We start from the raw sequence: 25,289 nt of genomic DNA, 5'->3' as shown, positions 1-25,289 counted from the left end.
GATCATGTGACACAGACTGTTCTGGCCCATGCAGGAGGTTTACTGTTGTATGGAATCTGGTGAGTATGATTTGCTGCTTTTCTTTTTGTGTTCTCCTCAACTTCCTGTCCCTTAAAGATGTTGCCATCAGCTGGGTTTGACCCACTTCCTGCTGACCATACTGGACACTCCAGATCCGGACTGACCGAATAAGGGTTCTCCAAAACTTTAAGCAGCTGTTGAACCTGAAAGTTTTTTTTTTTTTTTTTAGATGAATACACCACAAAATGTCAATGTTTTAATCAGTGCATTTAAATCAAGACCTCTGACCTCTGAAAAATCACCCCTTTCAGCTGCTTCAATTGCATTCTGGGCAATGTAATTCCGCAGCACAACAGCAGGATTGGTGGAGTTCATAGATTTGACCCGTTCTTTCTCTACCTCAGCAGGGTCACTTGCTTTGTCACAATCACGGGCCAGACGTCTCCTAATGTGATGACCAGAAATATCAAAAGCCTTGGACTTTCAATTTAAATAGATTTTCTTTGCTTTCATTCAGTCACTAAATAATGAAAACTTGTTATTCCTTAATATTATTTATTTATACCTGTATTGTTTGACCCATCTCTGCCAGTGATCTCTCTGTTTGATTTTTAGCTCCGCCTCATTGATCATGAGAAGCTCCTTCAGCCTGCCAATCTTCTCCAGTTGCTTGGCAACTTCTGGCTGATTGGCTACCATGTTAAACATACCCGGATTTGTCTCTGCCATGGAGAGAATCATCTCCAACTCACTAAGAATGGACACAGAGGAACAAATGAATGGATGAAATGAATGAATGAAATTGTCTAAATGGTTCCATAAAGAACCTTTAACATCTGAAGAACCTTTCGGCTTCACAAAAGGTTCTTTGTGGTGAAAAAAGGTTCTTCAGATTATAAAAAGGTAAGAAATGGTTCTTTGTGGAACCAAAAATGGTTCTTCTATGGCATCGCTGTGAAGAACCTTTTAAGCACCTTTATTTTTAAGAGTGCAGGATTATTACAGTTACTGTAACTAAAACTATAAAAAATAATTTACTTGAAATAAATGTTAACTGTAATAAAATTAAAAATAAAATTAATTTTAGCGAGCTGAAATGCAACATTTTTCAACTTGATGTACAAAAATAACTAAAATTGAACTTAAATAAAAATTAATAAAAACTATATAGGCATATATAAAAAACTATTAAAGTTGAAAATAATATTTAAATGAAAATTCTAATGAAAAACTGAAAATATAAAAATAAAAACTGGTTCAAAGTATTAATAAAAACTATCAGAATATTTCAATGATTGCACTGGTCTCGAAAATCCTAAAAAAGATAGAACATAATGAAAAAGGAATATATATAAAGGATTTGAGAGAAATACCTAAAAACAAACTGAGCACATTATGTGAATATCCATGGCAAATAATTGTGCATACATATTTTTACACTCTTACAACCTCTCTCAGTACCTGTTTGGAGCTCACTTTTTCAGCTCTGTTTTAAATGTCACTAGAGACTAACCAATGCAAATTCATTCAGACAACATACCAATTCTCTTGCCTTGCCACCCTTGCAATGTGCTGACAGCATCACATTAAGAAAAGAATGCAGAGTACAAGGAAATTAAATTTTGGTTATTTTTCCTCAAAAGAACAGATTCTAACACTGCACTAAAAATAAAAAAAATAACTGCGTATTTGTTGATAGACATAAACTGGTGAAAAATACATGAAATTTATTAGTATGAAGATTAGAGCCTGAGAGGGTGTAGATCCCCTGCATTGTAGGATGGTTGGCCACCTTTAGTTCCTCCAGCGAGGCACACTGTTCCGCGATCAGTTCCACTACTGAGTCTGTGCTGTCTTTCTGTTCACCTACAGGACAGGACACGGCACTCAGCAGACGAAATGTATTTGTGAAGTCGGCACCTAGTAATGGAACAGCGATAGATGAAAATACTAGACAAGTAATTTGTTTTTGAGCAATCTGAATCAACTTCCATTCAACTTTCCATTTATATTCAATGCAAATGTAAAAATATTTCCTCCCTTTCACTGTACCTGTGATGTGCATGGTCTTCAATAAATCAGCCACCAGTTCCACATCCTCTGGTTCTTGATGTCTCAGAAGACCCAGCTTCTTTCTCATGTTGTCCATGTAGAAGTCCTGATAAATGGTCATGAACTCATCTAAGATGGCCCCTGCTTTGGCTGACTGGAGCTCCGCGCCAAGAGCTTCTGCCAAACGTGCCAAGTTCCAGCGGCAGACATACGGCTGAGCTTCATAAGAATAACGGCGTTTCTTATCAGAGGCATTGCTCACAAACTCAGGGTCAAACCTGCAATTGACAACAATGTAAGTTTTTAGAATACACTAATATACAAGCAATTAGTTAAAGCACAACCTCTTTCAGGATGCAATTCGGTTGCGTTTCCTGCATATTATTTGCATTGTGCAATTTAATGGACAGTTTCTGTACAGCTAAACAAACCTGTCCATGAAGCCAAATGGGCCGTAGTCTATAGTAAGGCCCAAGATGCTCATGTTGTCTGTGTTGAGAACTCCATGGCAAAATCCCACACTTTGCCACAGGGCAACCAGTTTGGCAGTCCTCACGGTCACCTTGCAGATCCACAGAAAACATTAATATCAATACACTCTTAAAAAAAAAGATTCTTTGTTGGCATTTATGATTCCATGAAAAATCTTTTACATCCATGGAAACGTTTCAATGCACAAAAGATTATTTAGAGTGGAGAAAGGTTCTTCTGATTATTAAAATGTTTTTCACACTAAAAAAAGGTTCTTTGGGGAACCAAAATGATTTTTCTATGGTATTGCTGCTAAAAACCCTTTTTTGGAACGTTTATTTTTAAGAGTGTACATACAAATTCTTGTTTTAAGGTAATAATGATAAAAGTAAAGCTTGTCTTGACAATATGCATTATTGTTAAAACCTCTCTGAAGAAGGAAGCATTCCTCTCTAGGCGGTCTAAATGTCTTCTTTGTATTTCAGGGTAGAATGTTTCAATGACATAATCCAGAAGTTGTGCTCGGATGTCAGGTCGTCCAACACTAGGGCCATGTCTACCTGTGAAGTCGTCCACAGGGTGGAAGATCTCAAACGAGCCAAATCTGGTGAGAAATATAGAGAGGGTCATTAGGGTACATTGCAAACATTCAGTACATTTTAATGAAACTAAAAGTGAGGACCAATTTCAGAAGATCTCATCATTTAGCCATTAATTGTTTTTAGGGTTATATTCGACTGGTAGATGGCAATATTTAGGTATTCAGACTTTATTTTGCATACTCTAAGATACTTGGACAAGCTTGGACATGAGTTACATCTAAAAAAAAAAAAGGCTTCATGAGAGATCTATCACAGCTCAGCATGAACCTGCAATAAACAATTTCTCTACAACATTTGCTGATGAACTTTAACACTAAAACCCAGTTTTAAGACAGCAAAAGTCAGTAAATAGATTCTTTGTTTAGCAAACCTCAGGATTTTAACTTTTACAACTTGGCATTATGAAAAAGTAATGCGAGAAATGCATTTCTATGTGTGTCTGAGGGTACATATAAATAGAAGTGTTCAACCTGATAAAGGTGGGTGCTATTCTGAGAACGACCGAGCACCTCTCTGGTCTGGGATTGCCACTGTAGAATGCATCCCTCTGGACATAAAGGTCAGAGGTCACCAGCGATCCTGCTCGTGTTGTGGGAATTCCCAGTGCAAACATGGCCTCACTGCACAGGAACTCTCGAATGCTGGAGCGGAACACTTTACGTCCATCAGATTGCCTACAGTACAGAGATACTGAAGCTTTTTTTTTTTTTTTTAAACAAAGCACATGGAAATTTTTACCCATTTTTGTTGGGTGTGTTTTTTTTAACAAGCTTTATTTTCCTTGTTTGACAACTGCATGTGTCATTATGGGATTTAAGGGGATAGTTCGCTCAAAAATGAAAATTCTGTCATCATTTGTTCACCCTCAAGTTGTTCCAAACATGTATGAGTTTCTTTTTTTCTGTGGAGCACAAAAATGTATATTTTGAAAAATGTTGGAAACCAGCAACTGTTTGGTTACATTCTTCAAAATATCTTCTTTTGTGTTCAACAGATTTCAAGGTAGGTGAATACATCTATTGTTATGAGTTAAGAGTGGATTTAGACTCATTATTCACAGTGAAAGAAAGATCAACTTGAGTTAGACCACAATCTAGCTATTCATGTCATGTTCATGTCAAGAAAGAGAGTGAAAAAGTGCTTTTGGAGAGTGAAATGGAGTGCTTTGCATCAACAAAATCTTATATTGTTTAAAACTGCCAGAAAAGTATATGATAATCAGTGAATCATAAATGATAAAAAATAAATAATCTTAAAACTTTTTAAAGCATTAGTGATGGCTAAAAATACATATATTTAATTAGTCTGTATTTTTTAAATAATTGGATTTCTATGTAATATGTTTATACATAATACATTTATTATTTTTAACAAACAATTCATTCACTCATTCTAACCCTAACCATATTTAATTAATATTGCTCAGTAATGAAATGTAGAATTATACTGTAACAAAGCGTAGGCTTTACACTTAATGCAGAGAAACCAAAGTAATGGTACCGGGAATAAGGCGTCAGTCCAGCGCCTTTAACCTGAATTTCCCACCGACCACAGGGGCTTCTGTTGGTCGGGACAGAAATTTGCTCAGCACTGGCCTCCACCTCCCCCAAATAACACACAGCACCGTCACCCAGCTGCCCGGCGAACTGGCCAAACTGGTGTCCGCAGTAGCAGTGCGCAGCGGGCTCGGAGCCCGGAATCACCCGAGAGCCGCTCAGATATTCAGCCCCGTGCGGGTCACGTAAAACATCGTCCACGTTCAGACCCAGCAAAGCGAGAGCCGGCTCGGATATAGCGACGAAGGCTGGCTTGAGCAGTGGCTGCGGCTGGACACGGGAAAAACACGCTCCTGTCACGGTCCGTGAGCCCGGTTCTAGTGACGAATCCAGCGGGAGTTTTTTCAATGCAACGTTGTTGAACTTTAGTCTTTGCAGTGGTGTGATACTTTGGGCCATTCTGATACTAATGAGAGTTTGTCTTGCACTAGCAACTGTGATCCTTTTGCAGCTCTGCTCAAGAATAACATAATCCTTCAAGAGATTAATGACTCAACAACACTGAGCGCACAGAGAACCTCAACAAATCTGTCTACCTCTTCTTATTACCATGCACCATCTGCAGTAATACATTTTATAGCAAGAGTAGTCTGAAGGATCTTATCATAGTTGTTTGCAGGTTGAAACTGAGATAAATTTCAATCCAGTACGCAGCAGGCCATTAAAGAGACAGCACTGACTGTCCCAGATCCCAATGATTCATCACTGGCTTGTAATTGCAGCAGGGGTTGTGATAAAGAAATACAGACTTATCATAAATAAGCTTGTTTGAGATCGCAGATTGAGGTTTGGTCAGCTACCTTTCAGGAACCAAAACATAAATCAATTGTCTATCCATTTTAAAAAGCACAATAAAATGCACCTTTTTGCTTCAAATTCCCAACCAGATGGAGCTGTGCATAGTGGTTTTCAAAGTGGATTGTCCACAAAGTTAATACCTGCTGGCATGATGTTGTTCAACACATTTTTTTTTTTTACATGAGAAAAATGACATGACGTATTTCAATTCGTGTTTTTACTTTTACGCTTTGCTGCTCTTCAAACTCATATTCGATCTGGCTCCATTCATCTAAGTACTGACAAGTTTTCATGATTGGGAATTAGATCCAAATAAATAAACAATTGGGTATCAGATCCTAATAAACAAAGAAAACCAAGTTCTGCCATGCATTTTTCTTGTTTAATATTCTGTTTGAGAATATTAAATGAAACGGGTTGCAAGTGGAAATTCACAATTATGAATAATCACATTATTGTTACTAAAACATCAAGGTTTAATGCAACTACACTGTGCACATGGTCATGCATGCTGTATTAGAAATTAATTTAATATTGTTAATATTTTATGTTTATTTTTAAGAACAAGACATATTTTTGTATTTTTTCTTTTAAATTGACAATATTTTAGTGTTGTCAAACGATTAATCGCATCCAAATAAAAGTTTTTGTTTACATAATATGTGTGTGTGTTGTGTATATTTATTATGCATGTATAAATACACATACATGCATGTATATATTTAAGAAAAATAAGTTGTTTATATATGAAATATATTTATATATAATATAAATATATACATGTAAATATTTTCAAAATATATACACTATATGTGTGTGTGTTTATATTTATATTTACACAATAAATATACACAGTAGTACACACACATATATTATGTAAACACAAACTTTTATTTTGGATGCGATTAATCGTGATGAATCATTTGACACCACTACAATATTTATATCGATGTACAATTACAATTACCTGCCGGTAAAGCATTCAATAGCAAATGCACTCCACAATCAGTGTAACATCTCTAATGGGCCATTAATAGAAAAACTATTTAAAGAATACATATGAGACACACTATATAGACAATTTCTAACCTTTTACACATAATATTTCAGGCAGTAATGGAAGCTAAATGGACTATTGGACAAAAACACAAGTCATTCAGAGTCATGCAAAAGTTAATTATATATAAGATAATTCACATTTTTTACTCCATCTTAAACATTCAATCTAACGTTTATGACACACTTGCAGTGTTAATTGTTGCATTTGTCCAAAAAATGTTTGCTTGTCTTTTCCATAAAAACTGATCTGAACTCAAGAAACTGCATGCAGCAAGTCTATGAGCCTAGATGAGGCAAATTCATGATGCTTGTTTATTTCAACGGGCTTGTCTTCGCAGTCTGGGCGAAAGACGATTGGCAAGCAGACATGTGAGGGCTATACCTGCCACCTGGGTGAAAGCAAGGCCCAGGACTGTTGCTGCAATATGAAAGACATTGTCATTTACCAAGCTGAAGACTTTGCGGAAACAACCGTGAGCATGAATCCCTGCGAGCTCAATGTCGCTGAATACACTCTCTGGCAACGGCCTATTGCGACAGCCTTTGCGTTTTATACAGCAACTGTCTGGCAACGACACAGTGGAAGAATCATTCCCCAAACCTCCTGTTGAGTAAACAGTATCTTGAATAGCCCAATCAGACATGAGCCAATCACGCCAACCCTCAGCGCCACAGCAATCAAGTGCCCTCTGCAGGCTGTCCAGTGCATCTGCGTGGCCCTCATCTTCTCCATAGTCCAACACAGCTTTCTTAAGCCCACTACGGAAACCTTCGGCAATATCCTCCCTGTAAAAGAGCCCCGAGAGACCCGCCGCTAGTCCACACATGAGTGTGGCCAACTGGAAGAAGCCGTATGCCCGCAGAAGGTAGGGAAGGTTGGCAGCCACTCCCAAACATCCCAAAAAGCCCCAAGCGGTCACAGCAGCACCTGTGGCTAACAAGATGATGGGCGCGTTTGGGTAGCGGTTCGCCGAGAGTAGCATGTAGTCGGACAGCGAAGCCTGCGCCCAGACCCCTAAGGTGAAGATCGCAAGGCCTGCTGCCCAAAAAAGGAAGCTGAAAATCAGGAGCGCAAGGCGCAGCAAGGGCATGACTCCCACTGCCTGGCAGCAGGCTGGAGCAGCGCCCACTGCAGGCACAGGGGGCGCCAGCGAGGTCTCTGAGCACAGCGATAACGAAAGACGTTGCTGTTGGTCAGCGTACTCTTGGGAGGGTGAGAGCAGATATCCAGGGAGCGCTGAAGGCCGTCGGGAAACGGAAGGTAGAGCCGGTCGAAGTGGGGACGACAGTCTTTGGGCACCATGCAGCTCTCTTTCCCACTCTTTTGCACGGCAGGGGCTTGGCCGAGCTGATAGCGAGTCGTAAGGTGGTGCACAGCTCATGGCCCCGTCTTGCGCTTTATCCACAACCATTTCACTCTCTCTCTTTTACTCCTCCCTTTGTTTCGTCCTTCCTCATCTCTCCCAGCTGTGTTTTACGGCCAGTCGTCAACCCACCAGGGCCTATTCACACCCTCGTTTCACCATAAATCGTCTTTGGATGAACGCATGGCACGCTTATCTTCGCCTGCAGATTCTCCGCTCTCTCTCCGATGTTTATTTGCGACATTTCTTACACTCTCTTGATGCTGCTGCAATGGCCATCTGACTACACTGCGTCTCTGACGATATGAAGGGGGGTTGGTGATTATATGGCTATGATGCTGTTAACCCACACCGCCCTGATCTCCCTCTACTGCTGCAGGAGCCACCGTTCAGGATCATAAATGTCTGTTCTGATCGATATGTGGCCTTTATAGGCCTTTAATAATCTAATGTCTTTACTACATTGGTATTAATTAGTTTTTTAGATTAAATCTTATAGATTTTTAGAATTACTCATTCATGTTATGTGTTGGTGCATATTCAAGGACACACTTTGTAGGTCTTTAAACAGGACTGAATTACATGTATGCTTTGACTTCATTGGCACATTCACTGGTATTAAAACACTTTTAAACAGCATTGAAAGAGTTTACATGTATGCTGACTTGTTGGCTGCTTTCCCTCACTATCAGGTCCCACACTATTTTTCATTTCTTTTTAATTCTAAAAATATTTGTAAGAAATAGTCCTATGCAGGCATAATGTACATTTGATGCATTTAAGCACATAAAAAGGAAGAATGATGTTTGACATACCTTCACTGTTTCTCTTGCTGTGGTCCATGTACTCCAGTTCATCCAAACCATGTAAAACAGTAAAAAACAAAGTTAGGCCTCAATATACTCAGGTAAAATGATGAAATATCATCAAGACAGTATAAATTCTCTAACCTCCTGTCTTGACAACTTATAGCACAAATTACCCCCCCCCCCCCCATAATAAATGTTGCATACTAATAATTTGCATTTCTATTTATCTTATTCACTTTGTCACACTCCAGCCAGACTTTGCCTTTTGCAAACACACACATTCACAGAAGTAACAATCAGTACGCCCCCTTAATAGTGAAGATCCATATTTATAAAACATATAAATAGAGCAGTATCTCCCTTAGCAGACATTTGAAACAGCTTGGGAAATGCGACGTCCCTTTTCAGGAGCACCATTTGTCTCCATCATCATATCATTTCCTCCTTCCATGGAACCCTTTATTGTCTCCTCCTCTAATTAATGTATTTATGAATGGAGGTGCTTCTCAGAAATAATATCTGTCAGTAAAAGGCAGTGATGGGCTCTGGGAAAAGTGAAGGAAAAGAACAGAAAATGTGAGAGAAGAGATGCAATATTGTGATTGGTTACAGTTTCGTTGTAACTGTATGTACTGTATCTTGAGTTACTTAAGACTCCTTTGAAATACCCAAATGTCTTCTGCTTTCTACTAATGTGTATTTGCTGTTACACTGTTTGATTGTACTTACACTTGAGCCAATTCCTTGCTGGACAAAGTTGTACTTTACTTAATGCCATGCACACTTTAATACACTTTAAAGATATAAATTGGCACATTTTGTTTTACAACAGGTGACAGCGCACCCGTTCTCCGCCAGACCTGATGCGGTGTTGTGCACGTTCAAACATCTTAAAAAAGCGCGGAATAAAGACCTACTTCCGGTTACTTCCAGTATCCCGGTTGAGCGTTGTTGTTCGTTGCTTCGGTCAACTTCACGACAGTCCTTCGCTAGTGCGTTTAACTGCTATTATGCTTTAATTCTGTGTCATGAGGCGTTCAGAGTTTGATTAAAAGACAAAAATCGATTTATTTTAACCTTAAATAATGGAAATCCTTAACGTAGAGAGTCGCGAGGCGGGTGAGTTTTACTTAGCTTGTGAGCTAAATGCTAAGAGAGTGAAGCTAGCACAACCAATCCTATTAAAGTTACTCACACACACACATACACACAACTCAGAACACATTTGGTTATATTATTTTTTAGAAGGGCCCGGTAAAAAAAATAATATTTTGTTCTTTAGTTTAACATTATTCGAACTGTATTATTGTTGAAGAATATTTCTAAAAAGTGTCAATGATAAATAATGACAGAATACATTTATAATCTAGTTAGATTCAAGCTCTATTCACATTATTACTTACAAGTATTCATTAAAACAAGATTTAATTTGCCTTGTGATTAATATTTAAGAGTAGTTAAATTCTCAGCATGCATGTAAAGTTTAATGTACTATATTATTATTATTATTGAGCTGTGTAGATGTTGTACTCCACCTGTTACAGATTAACTTGCTTAGCATTAACACAACTATAAGCCTGATTTCCTCAAGTTGTTAAAGATAAATTGGCGTAACTAAATGCATTCAATTCTTTAAAAGGAGAATTTGATTTTTAAATCAAACAACAATTAAATGCATCATAATAACTTCAGATTTATCAGACTCATCGTAACTATCAGAATTATTAAGATCTTTTGATATTATACTGTGATAATTATCTGCACTGTCTTCATTTCCCCCCAAGCTCTCCCTCTCTCTGCACTGCGTCTGGTTGTGCCGCCTCTTCGGCTGATGTCAGCGTTTCTGTGGCAGGTGGTTCAGCGTCGTAATGTGACACAGTATGGGAAGCTAGAGCAATTTGTGGTGCTGGTGACCGAGACCGTGCCAGACATCATGAGTAGTAGTCTGGTTAATAAACTGATCTTTCACCTGCGGAAAAAGGTAGTCATAATTAAGCTAAATATTTAATATACTTATTTTATTTTTTAATATTGTACAATCTGAGACAAGTAACATGGGATTTTTTTCTTTTAGGTGATATTGGAGCTTTGTCTAAAAGATAAAATGCCAGACCTGTGGATCATTCAAGCACATCTGGATTCTCTTCGAAATCTCACACATAAAGTAATTAATGTTGCTTTTGTAATGCACTAACCATATACAGAAATTCTGTTTTAGCAAGTTATCAGTGTCTTGTCTTTTTTTTTCTTTCAATTTGTTCCAGTGTAAAGATGTGGAAAGTGAGATCATCAATAACAAATTTATCAGAATGGTTCACAACATTTTAGAGGATGCAGAAAAGAAAGAGAATTTCGTCCAGGTTAGATTTGCTCACCTCTTTCTTGTCTTTTAGTGCATCTTTCCTCTTCACATTTCTGTGAGGTGAATGAAAGCAAGCATGAAAATGTTTTTCCATGTTTCACCCCTGTCTCTTTGTCTTCAGCATGTCTTCCCTGTAGAATATGGATCCGGATATGATGCAGTATTACAGAGCCTTGCATGGGAGTTCCTGTCTCGAGTGGAAGATCTGCTGCCGGTGCCCAACCTCAAAGAGGTGTGTCCTCGATGAAAGATTGAAGAAAATGGTCCATCTACAATAATAAACCAAACATTTTAAAATGAAAGGTAAATCTGATTTGAAATCTGATGTCGACTTTCTCAGACAGCATCGCGGCTTTGCGGCGGTCTCTCGATGATGGAGGAGATTGTGCAGCCACTCTCCGATCCAGCTGAGATCAAGGATGTTCTCCAGCATTTCAAAACCAAAAGACTGCATGCAAGAAACAATGAGCAATCTCAAAGTGTTATCAGTGAAAGTGAGCTTTACTGTTGCTACTGAACCATATTTGTTTGCATCTGTTGAATAACTAAAACACAGTGAGATATTTTATTTATATTTAATCCTAATGAAACTTTCAAAACATATCTGGGTCATATTTTGCCCTAAAATGGGAAAAAAAAGAAATAATGATAACAAAAAAAATAAAATAACACCTTATTTTTCTGAAAATAAGCTTAATTTGATGATTGTGGGGTTTTTTTAATATACATTTATTAAGTACATTGATTTTTGCTTTGAGACATTATTTTAAGACAGGCTAATTGTAATTTCTAATATTTATTATTTTGTGGTGAAATGTGACCTAGTACAAATTAGATACTATTGTGGTTTATAGTTTGTTTTTATTTTCAATTTTAGTATTTAAGTAAATTTTGTTGTGTATTTGTCATTTTTATTAGTTTGTTTGTTGTTTTGAAAATGTCTATATAGTTTTTATTAATTTTAAAGGCTTTTTAGTTATTTTATACAAGTTTAAGCTAAATGACAATGGGAAATGTTGCCTTGACGATTAACTGAAAAAAATCTCCTTTTTTAATATTCTATTTCAGTTAAAGCTAATTTTATTTCAAGTAACAAAAATATTTTTATGATGTGGTTTTAGTCAACTATAATAAGATATTAAGACATCTAAGTATTTTTCTTAGGGTTTTGTTTTCTCTCTTTTGGTTTACAGTGTCCATTCCTTCTACAGCTGAAGTAGTTTGTTTGCCTCATCCAATCGCACAAGAAACCGTCTCGCCTACCATTACCATTGAACATGAGGAAACTTTGCCCCCCACCTCCATTGCACAAGAGACAATTATCATTGAATCAGAAGGCACAGAGAACCAATCAGAATCGGATCATGCGGCCATCGCCATAATGAGCCCTTCTCAGAGTTACACAGAAGAGGCTGAGCCTTTAGCGGACAGCGAAGAGTTCACAACAATAGATGCCACTGAAGAAGCAGAGGAAGGCTTACAACAAGAAGAGGTACTTTGTGAAGAGAAAGACTCCGGTGTCTGTGAAGTCCAGCAGATCTACCTGACCTCGGACGGCTCCACCGTGGTGGTGTCAGAGTTTGAGAACGAGGGAGAGGAGGCGACTCAACTGCAGTTTCTAGAGCAATCAGAGATGGTGGAAACGTCTGGTGTGAGGCAAGTCAGTTTAGAGCAGTGGATCTCAGAATTAACTGGAAAGGGCATCTCTCTACCAGTTTTGCCTCCAACTCCTGTTGAGATCGTGAGGGAGGAGACAATCTATGTTCCTGTCATAGAAAGACCACCGTCTGTGAAGTCTATCATCCACAGAAAGAGCAGTCCACCTCGAGCCGCAGTTTCCAAAAAGGCAGCAGCCACTCCTTCTGAGTCCCACACAATGCAGGAGGAGAAAAGACACAGCTGTCCCGAGTGTCACAAAGAGTTTCGCTTCGAATGCCTGCTGAGAAATCACATGCGCACTCACACGGGCGAGCGGCCGTTCCAGTGTTCAGACTGCGGCAAAAGCTTCAGGTGCCTCAGCTTCTTGACGAATCACATCAAAACACACTCACTCGCCAGACCTTTCAAATGCATACAGTGTGTCAAGACCTTTCGCAAGAAAGCAGACCTCATCAAGCACATCCGTGTGCACACTGGTGAGAAACCGTACAAGTGCACCATTTGTGGCAAAAGCTTTTCTCAAGGCTCATACTTGAAGATTCACCGCGAATGCCACACCTCAGAGAACCTGCACCAGTGTCCTCACTGTGACAAGAGTTTCCCGACAGCATTTAAGCTGTCCATTCATGTCCGCTACCATTCCATGGAGCGCTCGTATCAGTGCAATCAGTGTGGGAAGAGCTTCATCTACGCCAGCCTCCTTCGAAGACACAAAGGTTATCATGCAGGTGAGCGCCAGTATCTGTGCTCCATCTGCGGTAAGTCCTTCGTCTACATGTTCGACTTGAAAAAGCACCAGCGCAACCATGAGAGACCACGGATCAAGATCCCATGCACCCTTTGTAACAAGACATTTGCAGGACCTGAGATGCTGAGGTGCCACCTGCGCATACACACCGGAGAACGTCCATTCCGCTGCAAGATCTGTGGAAAAGCATTCTCTCAGATTGGGAACATGAAAAGACATGAGCGCGTGCACACGGGCGAGAGGCCGTTCACCTGTGAAAGATGCGGGAAGACGTACAAGCACTCCTCTCACCTGAAGAACCACATGCTCAGCCACACGGGCGAGCGGCCGTGGCAGTGCTCTCATTGCGGGAAGAGCTTCAAGTTTGCTGGGCCTCTTAAAAAACATGAGAGAACTCACTTGGGTGAACGAGGAAATCGTAGAAGGAGCTACGACCAAACACGTAGCCGTATGAAATCAGAACACAAAAGCCCTTAATTGAATGTAGGGATCTTGCGGCTTAACAATGATCAGCTGACACATTAACAACTAGTCATTACTTTAAAAGATAATATAATTTTGTTTTCCAAACCATGCTTTATGCAACTCATAATTGAAACTGCTCACAGAAACACTTTATAAATTCATACTTTACATAGTTTGTGGTATTTAAAGGAAATAGTTCACCAGAAATTGAAAGTTTGCTGAAAATTTACCCTTAGGCCATCCATGATGTACATGGGTTTTGGAGAAATTTGGAACAGATTTACAGAAATTTGCTCACCAACGGATCCTCTGCAGTGAATGGGTGCCATCAGAATGAGCATCCAAACAGCTGATAAAAACATCACAATAATCCACACCACTCCAGTTTGAAGTTGAAAAATTTTGATGAAATTGTTACACACAGCTTTTTGCTTCACAAGACATTAATTGCTGGACTGGAGTGGTGTGGATTACTTGTGGATTATTGTGATGTTTTTATCAACTGTTTGGACTCTCATTCTGACGGCACCCATTCACTGCAGAGGATCCATTGATGATCAAGTGATGTAATACTAAATTTCTCCAAACTGGTTCCAATGAACAAAACACTACATCTACATCTTGGATGGTCTGAGGGTGAGTAAATTTTCAGCCAAGTTAAATTTTTGGATGAACTACTCCTTGAGTTCTTCAATCCAGAAGGCTTGTAGTCATAGTCATTGTGATATCTCAATCATGCTGGACAAGTCATTTCAACAAACAAACCAATAAATAATCTGTTTATTGCACAGTAAAATGTCCAAGGACAAAAGCAATGTGAGATTTAAGCCACTCGATTTTATTTGTTGTCCACTTCAAAATTTTAGAAGCATATTGGATAAACTCACTGTAACAACAATACTGTCCGCTTTTCCACCATCACTGAATAATGCTGTTTGTTTTTGTACACACAATCCCTGTACCAATTCTGACTGGATGTAAAATTCATCCGTTATTTGGCTCATGCCAATACAAATTGGATACTCTTAAAAAGAGATTGAGATTTGAGCAGTGAGCTTTGGCATCATCCTTTGTAACAGTAACTTACATTTGTATAATGTATATATTAAATTTTGTTAAATCTAGCAAATATACTTTAAAAGTTAATGCTTTTGTACAAAATGGAAATTCTTTTCAGTGTTTTTCCCCATGTAGCACAAATTTGTTTCTTTTTATGATACAAATATACAATATAAATCCATTTTCTGGAAGTTTCTTCTTCTTTTTTTGCACTAGGAAGAAAAAGATTTACTAAATTCCCTCCATTTATTCCATCATGTTCTAAAATGATTATTTGTTACAGTGAAAGAGCTTTGCTACAAGTTCAGACTTGGTTCTTCTATTTCCTGTTACTCGAGTCAGTTTGAGGTTGTAAGTACCTCGTATTGTTCAGTAGACCACTGGCTTCAGTTCTCATCTTACTACGCAAATCCATCCCACTCACATGCTTTAATGCAAATTTAAGTTCCGTGTTAAAATTTACCCTGTGAAAACCATGATCAACTGAGACCACATGAGAACAGCACCATTAGGCAAATGTCTTTCAGATGCACAGAAGAGCATAATACAGTGCCAGTGCACTGTATTTTGTTCACAGAGAATAAGGTTCTGTATTTCTGTTGCTTGGTAGTGGAAGTGCTGGATTTTTCAGCAACAAGTTCATGCCTGGAATTCGACCGATTAAAGGTTTGTGTGTGTCACCATCCTCCACGGTCCACATGACAGAAAGTACCTCAGATCTGGTTTATATTCCTCAGCCCAGACATCCAGGAGAATATGGTTTTCGCCCACTCCAGACTAGTGTAGCATAGTCAGACTGAAAAAGTGCAGTAGCAAAATATGGCTGATTTTTTTTTCTTCAAACATTTTTTACTAGTACATTTGCATTAACATTTGTCATTAAAAGGTGAAGTATGTACATTTTCTATGTTATAATAAAATTTCCTTAATCTCCATTTGTATTTTGATGCCCCCATCGTATGTGCACATCATTTTTGGTGGAAATTACACTTTTCCTATCAGAAATAAGCATTTTCACAGTTCAGATTTACCTGGGCTCTTTGCTTTTGCAGACCTGTTAGGGTTTTTTCTCCCAACTGCCTCTGGCTCCTGAGCCGTGGTGGTTTCGGCGTCATCAAGAGGGTATTTCTCAAATATTTTATTTAGCTGTTTGAAGAACTTCCACTCCACCTGCTCCCCTTCATTTCTATGGGTTGTGATGACAATATATATTTAATTTTACGATTTAAATACTCCACTTTTGAGGTCAATGTTGTTTATCTACCTGTAATTGTCAAGGCACTGGCGGTAACTGGCCTTCAGTCTTTTGATCCTGGAGCGACACTGTTCATCTGTTCTGCTGTAGCCCTTCTCAGCCATGACCTGTGCGATCTGCTGGAATACAGGTTTGCGTTTGACGCAGCCTTTCAGCCTCTCCTGGATGGCATCACTCCCCCAGATGGATATAAGAGTGTGCGTCTCACTGTCACCCCATGCCAGCTTTGGTCCGTCCGCAGTGAGAGATTTGGAGAGCGCAAGGGAGTCTGGGCATGCAAATACATTTCACAAGTACAAATGCATCAACTGTAAAACTTTACAAATTATATTCAAGCATTTTCACATCATGAAGAACTGATCTCAATTATAAAGGGAGACTATATTTAAAAAAAAAAGAAAATAAATAATTGAAATTGAGATTGATACCTGAATCAGAATCCGTTATGGATTCCAGCTCACTGATGTCCTGGCTTTCAGATGTTCTGTCCTTTAAAATAATCCGTTCCAGCTGATCATAGAATTTACACTCCTCCCTGCTGAAAAACACATTAAAAGGTGGAAACAGAATTCAAAATATAATACATTTATGTATTATATATGTATATTACATATTATACATATACATCACATTTGAATGATTTTGAAACATCTTGAATATGCTCACTGAGGCTGCATTTGATTAAAAATACAGTTAAAAAAGTAATATTGTAAAATATTACAATTTAAAAGAATAGTCAAAGGTTTGGCGTAAAATAGATTAAAAAAGAAAGAAAAATACTTATATTCAGCAAGGACAAATTAAGATGGTCGAAAGTGACAGTAAAGACTTTTATGTTACAAACAAATGCTGTTGTTTTAAATGTAACATTTATTATAGGATTCTAAAAAAATTTGTCATTTCCACAAAAAATATTAAGCAACACAACTGATAATAATAATAATGCAGCTTTCTTGAGGATAAGAGACTTATCTTAAATCTTAATTATTCCAAAAGTTTGACCTGTAGTGTATGCTGTGCAGTACACAATTATTGCATTCTGAACAAAACCCTTAAGAACTAGTCATCAATGCAATAACAGATTTTAACATCTTTTACTTGTAACCAGTACTAAAGTCTGCTGAATTTGGTTCTCACTCACCCATCATAGTAAAACTGGGACTTGAGTCTCTTCACACGAGAGTGGCACTGCACGCCTGTTCGGTTGAAACCCAGTGCCATCATTCTCTTTGAAATATATCTGTATATGTGCCTGTTTTTTGGGCAGGACATGAGGCTGTGCTGCACACGGTCATCACCCCAGATGTCCAGCAGGGCCTGCGTCTCCCGGTCTGACCAGGTCATCTTCCTGCCGGACTCAGATACGGCTACCATGGCTGCCTGCTGGTATTCTGACCGAGAACAAGTGGATAAAAACAAAAACACTGAATACAGTAAAGATGATCATTAACTATAATTATAAGAAAGTCTAAAAGAGACTTGATTGTTGTAAATTAAAAAAAAAAAAAAAAATTTCTAATGTTATTTTAGGATGAAATGTGACCTGTGAGATCCACCCTAAACAAAATGAAGTAATGAATGAATGGATTTCAAAGTCACAAACCTGCATCTTGATCATCTTCATCATAGACATCCATGGAAAAGGCCTCATCACCCAGAACCTGCTCCAGTTTATCATAGTACTTGCAATCTACTTTCTCTATGCCACATCTAGATGAGAACAATATGGAGGAAATTATTAAACGAAGTGGATGAAAAGTTAAAGCCAGTGTCAACAAGCAAAAATATACTCACTTTTTCCTTTCATAACACTGTCGGAAATTCTTTGTCAGGTTCTTGATCTTCCATCTGCATTGCTCTGGTGTTTTGAAGAATCCCTGATTGTTCAGTTTCTTTGCTATATCATTAAACACGTGTATGTTATGGACGGATCCTCTCAGTGCTTCCTGCACCTCATTTTCTGCCCAAACATCTATTAGAGCTACAGTTTCAGAGTCTGACCAGGATGTTGTCTGGTCCACACTGTTGCAGGTGTCCTGAGATTCTGACAGAAGGAAAGACTTTATTTTCACTGGTGTATCAAAAACAGGTAGTGCTACAATTTATAAAATAATTATGGGCTGAATTTTTGGGGAAAAAAACAAATATACTGTAATATATAACCCTTATTTTATGTACTATGATAGAACATTTAAACAGATTTGGAGAAATTTAGCATTCCATCACTTGCTCACCAATGGATCCTCTGTAGTGAATGGGTGCCGTCAGAATGAGAGTCCAAACAGCTGATAAAAACATCACAAAAATCCACAAAAATTTGTTTCTTACAAACCCAGCTTTTCACTTCACACAGCATTAACTGATGGACTGGAGTGGTGTGGATTACTTGTGGATTATTGTGATGTCTATATCAGCTGTTTGGACTCTCATTCTGACGGCACCCTTTCACTAAAGAGGATCCATTTGTGAGCAAGTGATGGAATGCTAAATTTCTCCAAATCTGTTCCAATAAACATACTCATCAACATCTTGGATGGCCTGCAGGTGAGTAAAGTAAAGAATACACATTTCAAATCTTAAACACTATAACCAGATGTTTAATAAAAGTACCCGATTTGATGGCTTCGTTATCTCCTGACCCTTTAGAAGAATCATTCCTTTGAAAAATATCTTCCATCAGATCATAGAACTTGAATTCTACACGTTCAGCTTCAGGTGAACTGCACAGAAAAAACACACACTGAAATTATATTTAGTGCTCAGGCCATTTTTATAAATAATGTGCTAATTGCATTTTAAGCTGTATAACATAAACCCCTTTGGAATATCTTCACTGACCTCATGCTGTCCCTGCACTGCCTGTAGCTGATTTTGAGTCGTTTGATTCTGGTGTGGCATTGCTCAGCGGAGCGCAGGTATCCATGGGCATTCAGTTTCTCCGAGATCTCTGAGTAGATGTGGCCATTGTGAGGGCAACGTTGAAGGTTCTGCTGGACTTGTTCATTGCCCCATAACTGGAGGAGAATCAGTGTCTCGGCATCGGACCAGGCGACCTTCTTTCTATCGTCCATGCAGTTCATTGCTGTTTCTATGTTGGGTGATGACAGGAGGACATGACACAGTGACCCCAAAAAGTATTAGACACTTAAAAAAATTTATGAATCCCCATACATGATAAATGAAATGGCTAGAAGATCAGTTTATGCAGCGTGTCCTCTTTGTGTGTCATTTAAAAAGGTTTGGGGTCAGTAAGATTTTTAAAAATGTTTTTGATCAAATATACAGTAAAAACAGTGAAATATTATTACAATTTAAAATAACTGTTTTCTATTGTAATATATGTGATGCAAAGGTGCATTTTTAGCATTATTACTCTGTCACATGATACTTCAGAAATCATTTTTCTATGCTGATTTGCTGCTCAAGAAACATTATTATTATCAGTGCTGAAAACAGTCGTGCTGCTTGCTATTTGTGTAGAAAACATGATTGTTTTGCAGGACTTTTGATTAATAGAACAGCATTTATTTGACATCTTTGGCAACATTCTAAATGCATTTACTGCCACTTTTGATTTAATGCATCTTTGCGTATAAAATAATTTAGAACAGTAGACTAATACAATACAACAGTTTACAAGGATGACAGAAACAAACCTATTTCTTGGTACTTGTACACCTGATATTCAATGTCCGTTGACTCCTCCTCTTTGATCTGTGATGAGCATGGTTCTTCATTAGCCATAATTCTCTCCATCTGTTTATAGAATTTAAATTCAACTGGCTCTTTGCCTTCAATGCTGCAAAAGGAATCAAGAACAGCGCTTTCAGTTCTTTAAAATAATACAACAGTGCACTGAATTATATTCACTAGTTTCTCATGTCAGATGGGTTTGCTTGTATTGTAGCAGGAATTTTTTGACAATGATGTTGGACAGTACTCACTGTTTACTCTCGTAAGACTGTTTGAAGCAAAGCTTCAGTCTTTTGACTCGACTCTGACACTGCTCAGCTGTTCGGATGTAGCCGTGAGCGGCCATCTTTTTTGAGATCATGGCAAAGATGTGTCCGTTCTGGAGAACCCCTCTCAGCTCTCGCTGGGTTTTGTCCTCTCCCCAGATCCTGATGAGGGTTTGCGTTTCCTGGTCTGTCCATGGGATATTCCTGGTGCCTTGAGAGGGTATAAATGAAAATTTGGTTAACAACATATCAAGTCTTACGTAGTTCATAGAATATGTCCAAAAATTCTGAGTACCCTCTAGTCCGACATGACCAAGAACATCCCAATCAGTGTCATCTTCTGCCTGCTGTCCTGAGGACTCTTCTGGAATGCTGATGTCAGTAACAGTGTCTTCCTGTTCTGTAGATCCTTTACAGCACAGAATTTTCTCCAGAACATTATAGAACTTCCATTCTGGTTTCTCTCCTTTCATACTGAAAACAAACACACGTTCAGTTCACTTACAATCATGGGGGGGAACAGTTTCACGTTTCAAAGATTCATATACTCTTCTGTTCAAAAATATAGTTAAATCAGTAATATTCTTAAACAATTTCTATTTTAATCTATTTTAAACATTCCTGTGATGCAAAGCTGAATTTATCATCATCATTACTCCAGTCTTCAGTGTCACATGATCCTTCAGAAATAATTCTAATATGCTGATTTGCTCCTCAAGAAACATTTCTTATTATCAGTGTTGAAAAGAGTTGTGCTGCTTAATATTTTTAGTGGAAACTGTGATACATTTTTAAGAGATTTTTTTAAGAATAGAAAGTTCAAAATAACAGCCTTTTATTTTTAAAATGTAACATTATTTTTTAGTCCTAACTGTCATTTTTGATCATTTAAGGCATCCTTGCTGAATAAAATTTTTAATTTCTTCCAAAAAAATCTTACTAATTTACCTTTTAAACTTAGTAAATGTCATGTTAATGTCTTGTGTAAAAAGATGGATCCTTTTTTAACTACACAGAAAGTCAACATTAAATGACTTTCACAGTAATAACAATAAAACCAAAAATATTCATTACGAAAGTCTATTTCATGTTGACAGCAAATGCATTTATGAATGAACTCACGTGTTTTCATGGCATTGTCGAAAGCTCATTTTCAAGCGTTTTATCCTGGTGTGACACTGCTCTGCTGTTCTGGTAAAGCCTCTCTCGAACATCTTCTTGGAGATGAGGTTGAATATGTGTCGATTGCGGGCGCAGTCTTTTAGACTCCGTTGGACGCTGTCTTTGCCCCATATGTCAATGAGGCTGAACGTTTCTTCCTCTGACCAAGGGACTTTTGAAGCGTCAGAGGTCTGGTAGGAAGACTCTTCTGAGTAAACGAAGCAGAAAAGAGTTTAAATCTGCTTGGTTACTTATAAGGTGATTAATCAAATTAAATATTTCCAATCATTTCGAAGAACTGACCTGTGTATGCACCCAAATGATTGATAAATGTGAACTCTCTGGACACGTCTGTACTGTCGTCTCTTTTCTTTTTAGAGGATTTTTTAGAGGTTTTTTTAGTGTGTGTCTGATTCAGCTCTTCACCAAGAAAGCTGTCAACGTAACTGTTCATCTTTTCTCTATATCCGGCACCTGTGATTGGCCAATTCTGATCATCATCATCCTCTTCATCCTCTCTCTCCTCTGTCTCTACTTTGAATTTTCTCTTTTTAGCCGTACAGCAGGACGTATCGGGATCAGACAAGGTTTTAGAAGTGTGGCAATCATCTTTGTCTTGAGCATCTACATCGGCTCCTGATTCAGACGGGTCGCCGGATTCTGTGTGATCGCTGGAAATGACGACTCGAACCAGCGGAGGGAGAGACTGAGATGAAAATGTACAGCTGTTATGAGCAGAGTGAAGAGACTCTACAACAGAGAAAGACAAAAACACAAATAAAAGATCGTCCTTACAAACACTTGTTGGGTGCTTGTGGGGAAAGTAATTAAGTAAAGGTGTTTTGTGTAGCATACCATAGTTATTTGCTACTAGTTTAATTAATAAAATGTTAATTAGGTGTTATTTTATGCCTTATTAATTGCATTTTGTAATGTTCACTTATGTTGTATATTTACAAGAGTGTCTGTTGTTTTTGTGATTATCATTTTTCTGAAGAGTAGTTAAGTTGTGGTTAAGTGGTTATATGATGACAGCTAGAAAGTGTTATTATAGATTACAGACTGGTATTTTGGCCAGATGCAAGAGTTTAAATTTGAAATCTGCATAATAATGGATTTGCTACTTATAAACATGTAGCTTTTCACTTCACAGGACATTAATTGCTTTGATTACTTGTGGATTATTGTGATGTTTTTACCAGCTGTTTGAACACTCATTCTGATGGCACCCATTCACTGCAGTAATGTAAAATTTCTCCAAATCTGATCCAATGAAGAAACAACCTCATCTTCATCTCGAATGGCCTGAGAGTGAGTACATTTTAAGCAAATTTTCATTTTTAGGTGAACTATTGCTTTCAGACTTCCCCAAATGGTTATCCTTATTGAAACTATCCCTTTGTAATTCGGGTTTCGTTTGTGAAGCTGTTCTTTTGTCATTCTGATTGTATAAGCCATCTGGTTCACACCTTCACAAACACAGATGCAACTAAATGAGAAAGTCAAAACTGCATCTTGCATTTACACAACATAGAAGCATCTGATATATTCTTTCGCGTGGATTTTGCATAATTTAACGTAAAAACCTACCACTGTCCTGAAGACTTCCATTAGCTCTGTGATGTTCAAGCAGGGTCTTCATCTGCTTTGGGACAAAAATTGAATGAAGACATTCCTCCAGAAGAGACGGGCTGGTCCTGAGCCAAGAGACTGTCTGAGGAACAAAACCAGACCAACTGTAACAGAAATAATACAGTAACCGTGTTCAGTTCTTTTTACATGTTATGTTTATTGATGTACCTGTGAAAGGTCTGGGACTGACATCATCCGATCAAACTGCAAGAGGAAGGTTTCCATAAGTGTCTTTAGGTTTTTGTCAAACTTGGGGCCATATTCCTCTGGGAAAATGTTCTGTTAATTACAAACAGGTTTGGGGGGGGGGGGTATAATTCATTTCATGGCACAGAAACAAAACCAGAAAGCCAAGTGTTGTGAGCATGTTTAAGTGTTTGCAACCTGAAAGAAATGCTCTCTCTCTTCAGGGTTGCTAATAAGGGTCCGAATGAGGTCTAAGAAACAGGCCTCAGATTCCTCCATGTCTTCACGAACCACCTGTAATGTATAAAGCCTATTTAAAACATGTATACATTTTAATTTAAGTGCAAGCGTGATGTTTCAGCAACCTCCAAATGGGGTTCTGAGCATGATTTGACCTCATTGACACGAGGAGCACGGATTCGATCCAGGTAAGGCTGAATGTCCTCCAGATTAACCTGACGTTTACCACGACACAACTCCAGAAGACGCTGTGAAAAATAAGAGATACAGCTTTGAAAGCCCAAACTTTTCATGGTGGTTCCTAAATATTAGCTGTTTTTGTGTACCGTGATATTTCTTACCCTTGCTCTTAAACCAAGTATCAGCTGGGTTCTTTGATTGTAATTCAGAAGATCTGGCACACTCTCTGTCACCATGGTTACAAACTCCTCCAGCATCCCATAGTGCTTCACCTGTCTCTGTTCAGTCACCTGCCACATGGCTGCAGACAGTAACCTCGACGGTGGAATGGTGAAACTCATCAAAGAAAGAGGGTCTGATATAAAAACAAGACAGATAGGAAACAAATGCAAAGAGAGGCAGCATATGCATGCATGTTAATCAGTTTTGACTTTACATTAGGCATTTAAATTAGGATATCTTGTAACAGCATTGTGTTTTGAAAATCCTTAGAAATTAAATGAATCAAAATGCATTTAATACCTTATGCTTTCATCTAAAAGGAAGTTGCGTGATAATCATGAAAATGAAAATGTTTGAATTCATTACATTGCTTTCACTTTAACATGCTGATTTGTTGTGTTGTATCTTTACCAAAATGGAAAAACAGACAGGGAAATTTTTTTTTTTAAATTACTCACCTTCGATTTTCTTGGTCCAAAGCGCTTCCATTGTTTACAACTTCAATCAAGTTTAAACAATCTCGAAATTAATATTTCACAACAGCTGTGTATCATAATTCAGAAGAAAGCCGCTATCAGACGGGATACTTTTTAATTTCGATGCGCTTTCCACCTGACCATTTCGTTCGTTTCAAAACACTGGACTGAACGACACAGATTCCGGTCTAATCCGCTTTGGTCTGGTCTACAGTGTAATTCGAGTTCTCCCTCTGGTGGTGCAAAACCACATTATACTAGTTTTGCAAGACCATCTCCCAAACCCAGCTCCCAAACCATTCTTTCCTTTCGCTGTTGTTTTGTATGCGTCTTACTGTTAATGTGGTTTAATCTAGACTGGTCTGGGGCATGGGGTCCAGAAACATTATGGATTTATGTTCATATTTAAAAAATTGGCCAAATTGATGCGACTTTTATTATGAAGGATGTGGCCGCGGATTTAGCTCATGAATATTTAATTTAGCCAATCCAACGTTGCTTTGGTAACCCAGAGCCATAGTGGTAACCTTCCTGGAGTTTCGATCACGTGTCCTTATTAATATTCATAAGCCACCATACCACCGCCTACCATTGGCTAAGGTTACGTAATTGACGTTCAGGAGTCTTCGCCATGTCATTTAAGAATTTCGGTGTCTGGTATTTAGATCCTTACATTATTTAAATATAAAATAGATATAATTAAAATATTGACAAAAAAAAAACATTTTTGCACTTCTTATGAGCAGTTTGAACTACAGTATATATATATATTTTTTTGTACTTTGTACATCTTACAAACGAAACTATTTTCACCTTCTTTTAAAATGTATACACATAACTGTTTAATATAACGTTATGCATAAATACATTCTTATCAGCTTCTTTTACATGTGTACAGTAACAACCGAAGAACAGTATAATACTTATATGGTGTAACTTAAAAATGAAAATAA

The 25,289-nt window shown here is 38.1% G+C and overlaps 4 protein-coding genes across 7 annotated transcripts; 1 reads left to right on the top strand and 3 right to left on the bottom strand.

Annotated features, from left to right (window-relative positions):
- Window positions 1–2: 2 nt before the first annotated feature.
- On the bottom strand, window positions 3–5,793 carry selenoo2 (selenoprotein O2). The gene is made up of 10 exons (XM_058772407.1): window positions 5,728–5,793; window positions 4,647–5,176; window positions 3,617–3,820; window positions 2,971–3,148; window positions 2,505–2,635; window positions 2,074–2,351; window positions 1,789–1,941; window positions 587–776; window positions 310–466; window positions 3–224 (listed from the first exon to the last, which is right to left on the bottom strand). Exons 1-10 carry the CDS (start codon window positions 5,791–5,793, stop codon window positions 3–5), a joined length of 2,109 nt encoding a protein of 702 aa, XP_058628390.1.
- A 614-nt stretch (window positions 5,794–6,407) lies between these two features.
- Window positions 6,408–8,874, bottom strand: LOC131539075 (tetraspanin-7-like). Its single transcript, XM_058773388.1, has 2 exons — window positions 8,739–8,874; window positions 6,408–8,219 (listed from the first exon to the last, which is right to left on the bottom strand). The coding sequence occupies exon 2, from the start codon at window positions 7,969–7,971 to the stop codon at window positions 6,877–6,879; it is 1,095 nt and encodes a 364-aa protein (XP_058629371.1). The 5' UTR covers window positions 7,972–8,219; window positions 8,739–8,874; the 3' UTR covers window positions 6,408–6,876.
- A 779-nt stretch (window positions 8,875–9,653) lies between these two features.
- Window positions 9,654–15,206, top strand: si:dkey-14d8.1 (zinc finger and SCAN domain-containing protein 12). 2 transcript variants are annotated; one of them, XM_058773375.1, is made up of 7 exons: window positions 9,654–9,851; window positions 10,517–10,713; window positions 10,807–10,896; window positions 10,997–11,092; window positions 11,216–11,326; window positions 11,435–11,588; window positions 12,288–15,206. In XM_058773375.1, exons 1-7 carry the CDS (start codon window positions 9,818–9,820, stop codon window positions 13,976–13,978), a joined length of 2,373 nt encoding a protein of 790 aa, XP_058629358.1. In that variant the 5' UTR covers window positions 9,654–9,817; the 3' UTR covers window positions 13,979–15,206. The 2 variants fall into 2 exon arrangements, with proteins under 2 accessions (XP_058629358.1, XP_058629359.1); XM_058773376.1 differs by having other exon boundaries at window positions 9,674–9,724.
- zgc:113263 (uncharacterized protein LOC503753 homolog) lies at window positions 14,731–24,578 on the bottom strand. 3 transcript variants are annotated; one of them, XM_058773365.1, is made up of 20 exons: window positions 24,319–24,576; window positions 23,800–23,993; window positions 23,614–23,706; window positions 23,417–23,512; window positions 23,201–23,311; window positions 22,991–23,114; window positions 21,704–22,150; window positions 21,362–21,608; window positions 20,535–20,713; window positions 20,225–20,450; window positions 19,937–20,079; window positions 19,119–19,368; window positions 18,891–19,000; window positions 18,075–18,324; window positions 17,884–17,990; window positions 17,422–17,671; window positions 16,709–16,818; window positions 16,290–16,548; window positions 16,057–16,211; window positions 14,731–15,821 (listed from the first exon to the last, which is right to left on the bottom strand). In XM_058773365.1, the coding sequence occupies exons 1-20, from the start codon at window positions 24,347–24,349 to the stop codon at window positions 15,817–15,819; spliced, it is 3,387 nt and encodes a 1,128-aa protein (XP_058629348.1). In that variant the 5' UTR covers window positions 24,350–24,576; the 3' UTR covers window positions 14,731–15,816. The 3 variants fall into 3 exon arrangements, with proteins under 3 accessions (XP_058629348.1, XP_058629350.1, XP_058629349.1); XM_058773366.1 differs by lacking the exon at window positions 14,731–15,821 and having other exon boundaries at window positions 16,085–16,211; window positions 16,322–16,548; window positions 24,319–24,578; XM_058773367.1 differs by lacking the exons at window positions 23,417–23,512; window positions 23,614–23,706; window positions 23,800–23,993; window positions 24,319–24,576 and having other exon boundaries at window positions 21,704–22,106.
- Between the last annotated feature and the right edge of the window lie 711 nt (window positions 24,579–25,289).

This window comes from Onychostoma macrolepis, chromosome 04 (assembly GCF_012432095.1).
Source record: "Onychostoma macrolepis isolate SWU-2019 chromosome 04, ASM1243209v1, whole genome shotgun sequence".
Taxonomy (NCBI): domain Eukaryota; kingdom Metazoa; phylum Chordata; class Actinopteri; order Cypriniformes; family Cyprinidae; genus Onychostoma; species Onychostoma macrolepis.
The sequence above is the reverse complement of the archived record's forward strand: the minus strand, read 5'-3'. Positions and strand labels throughout refer to the sequence as shown.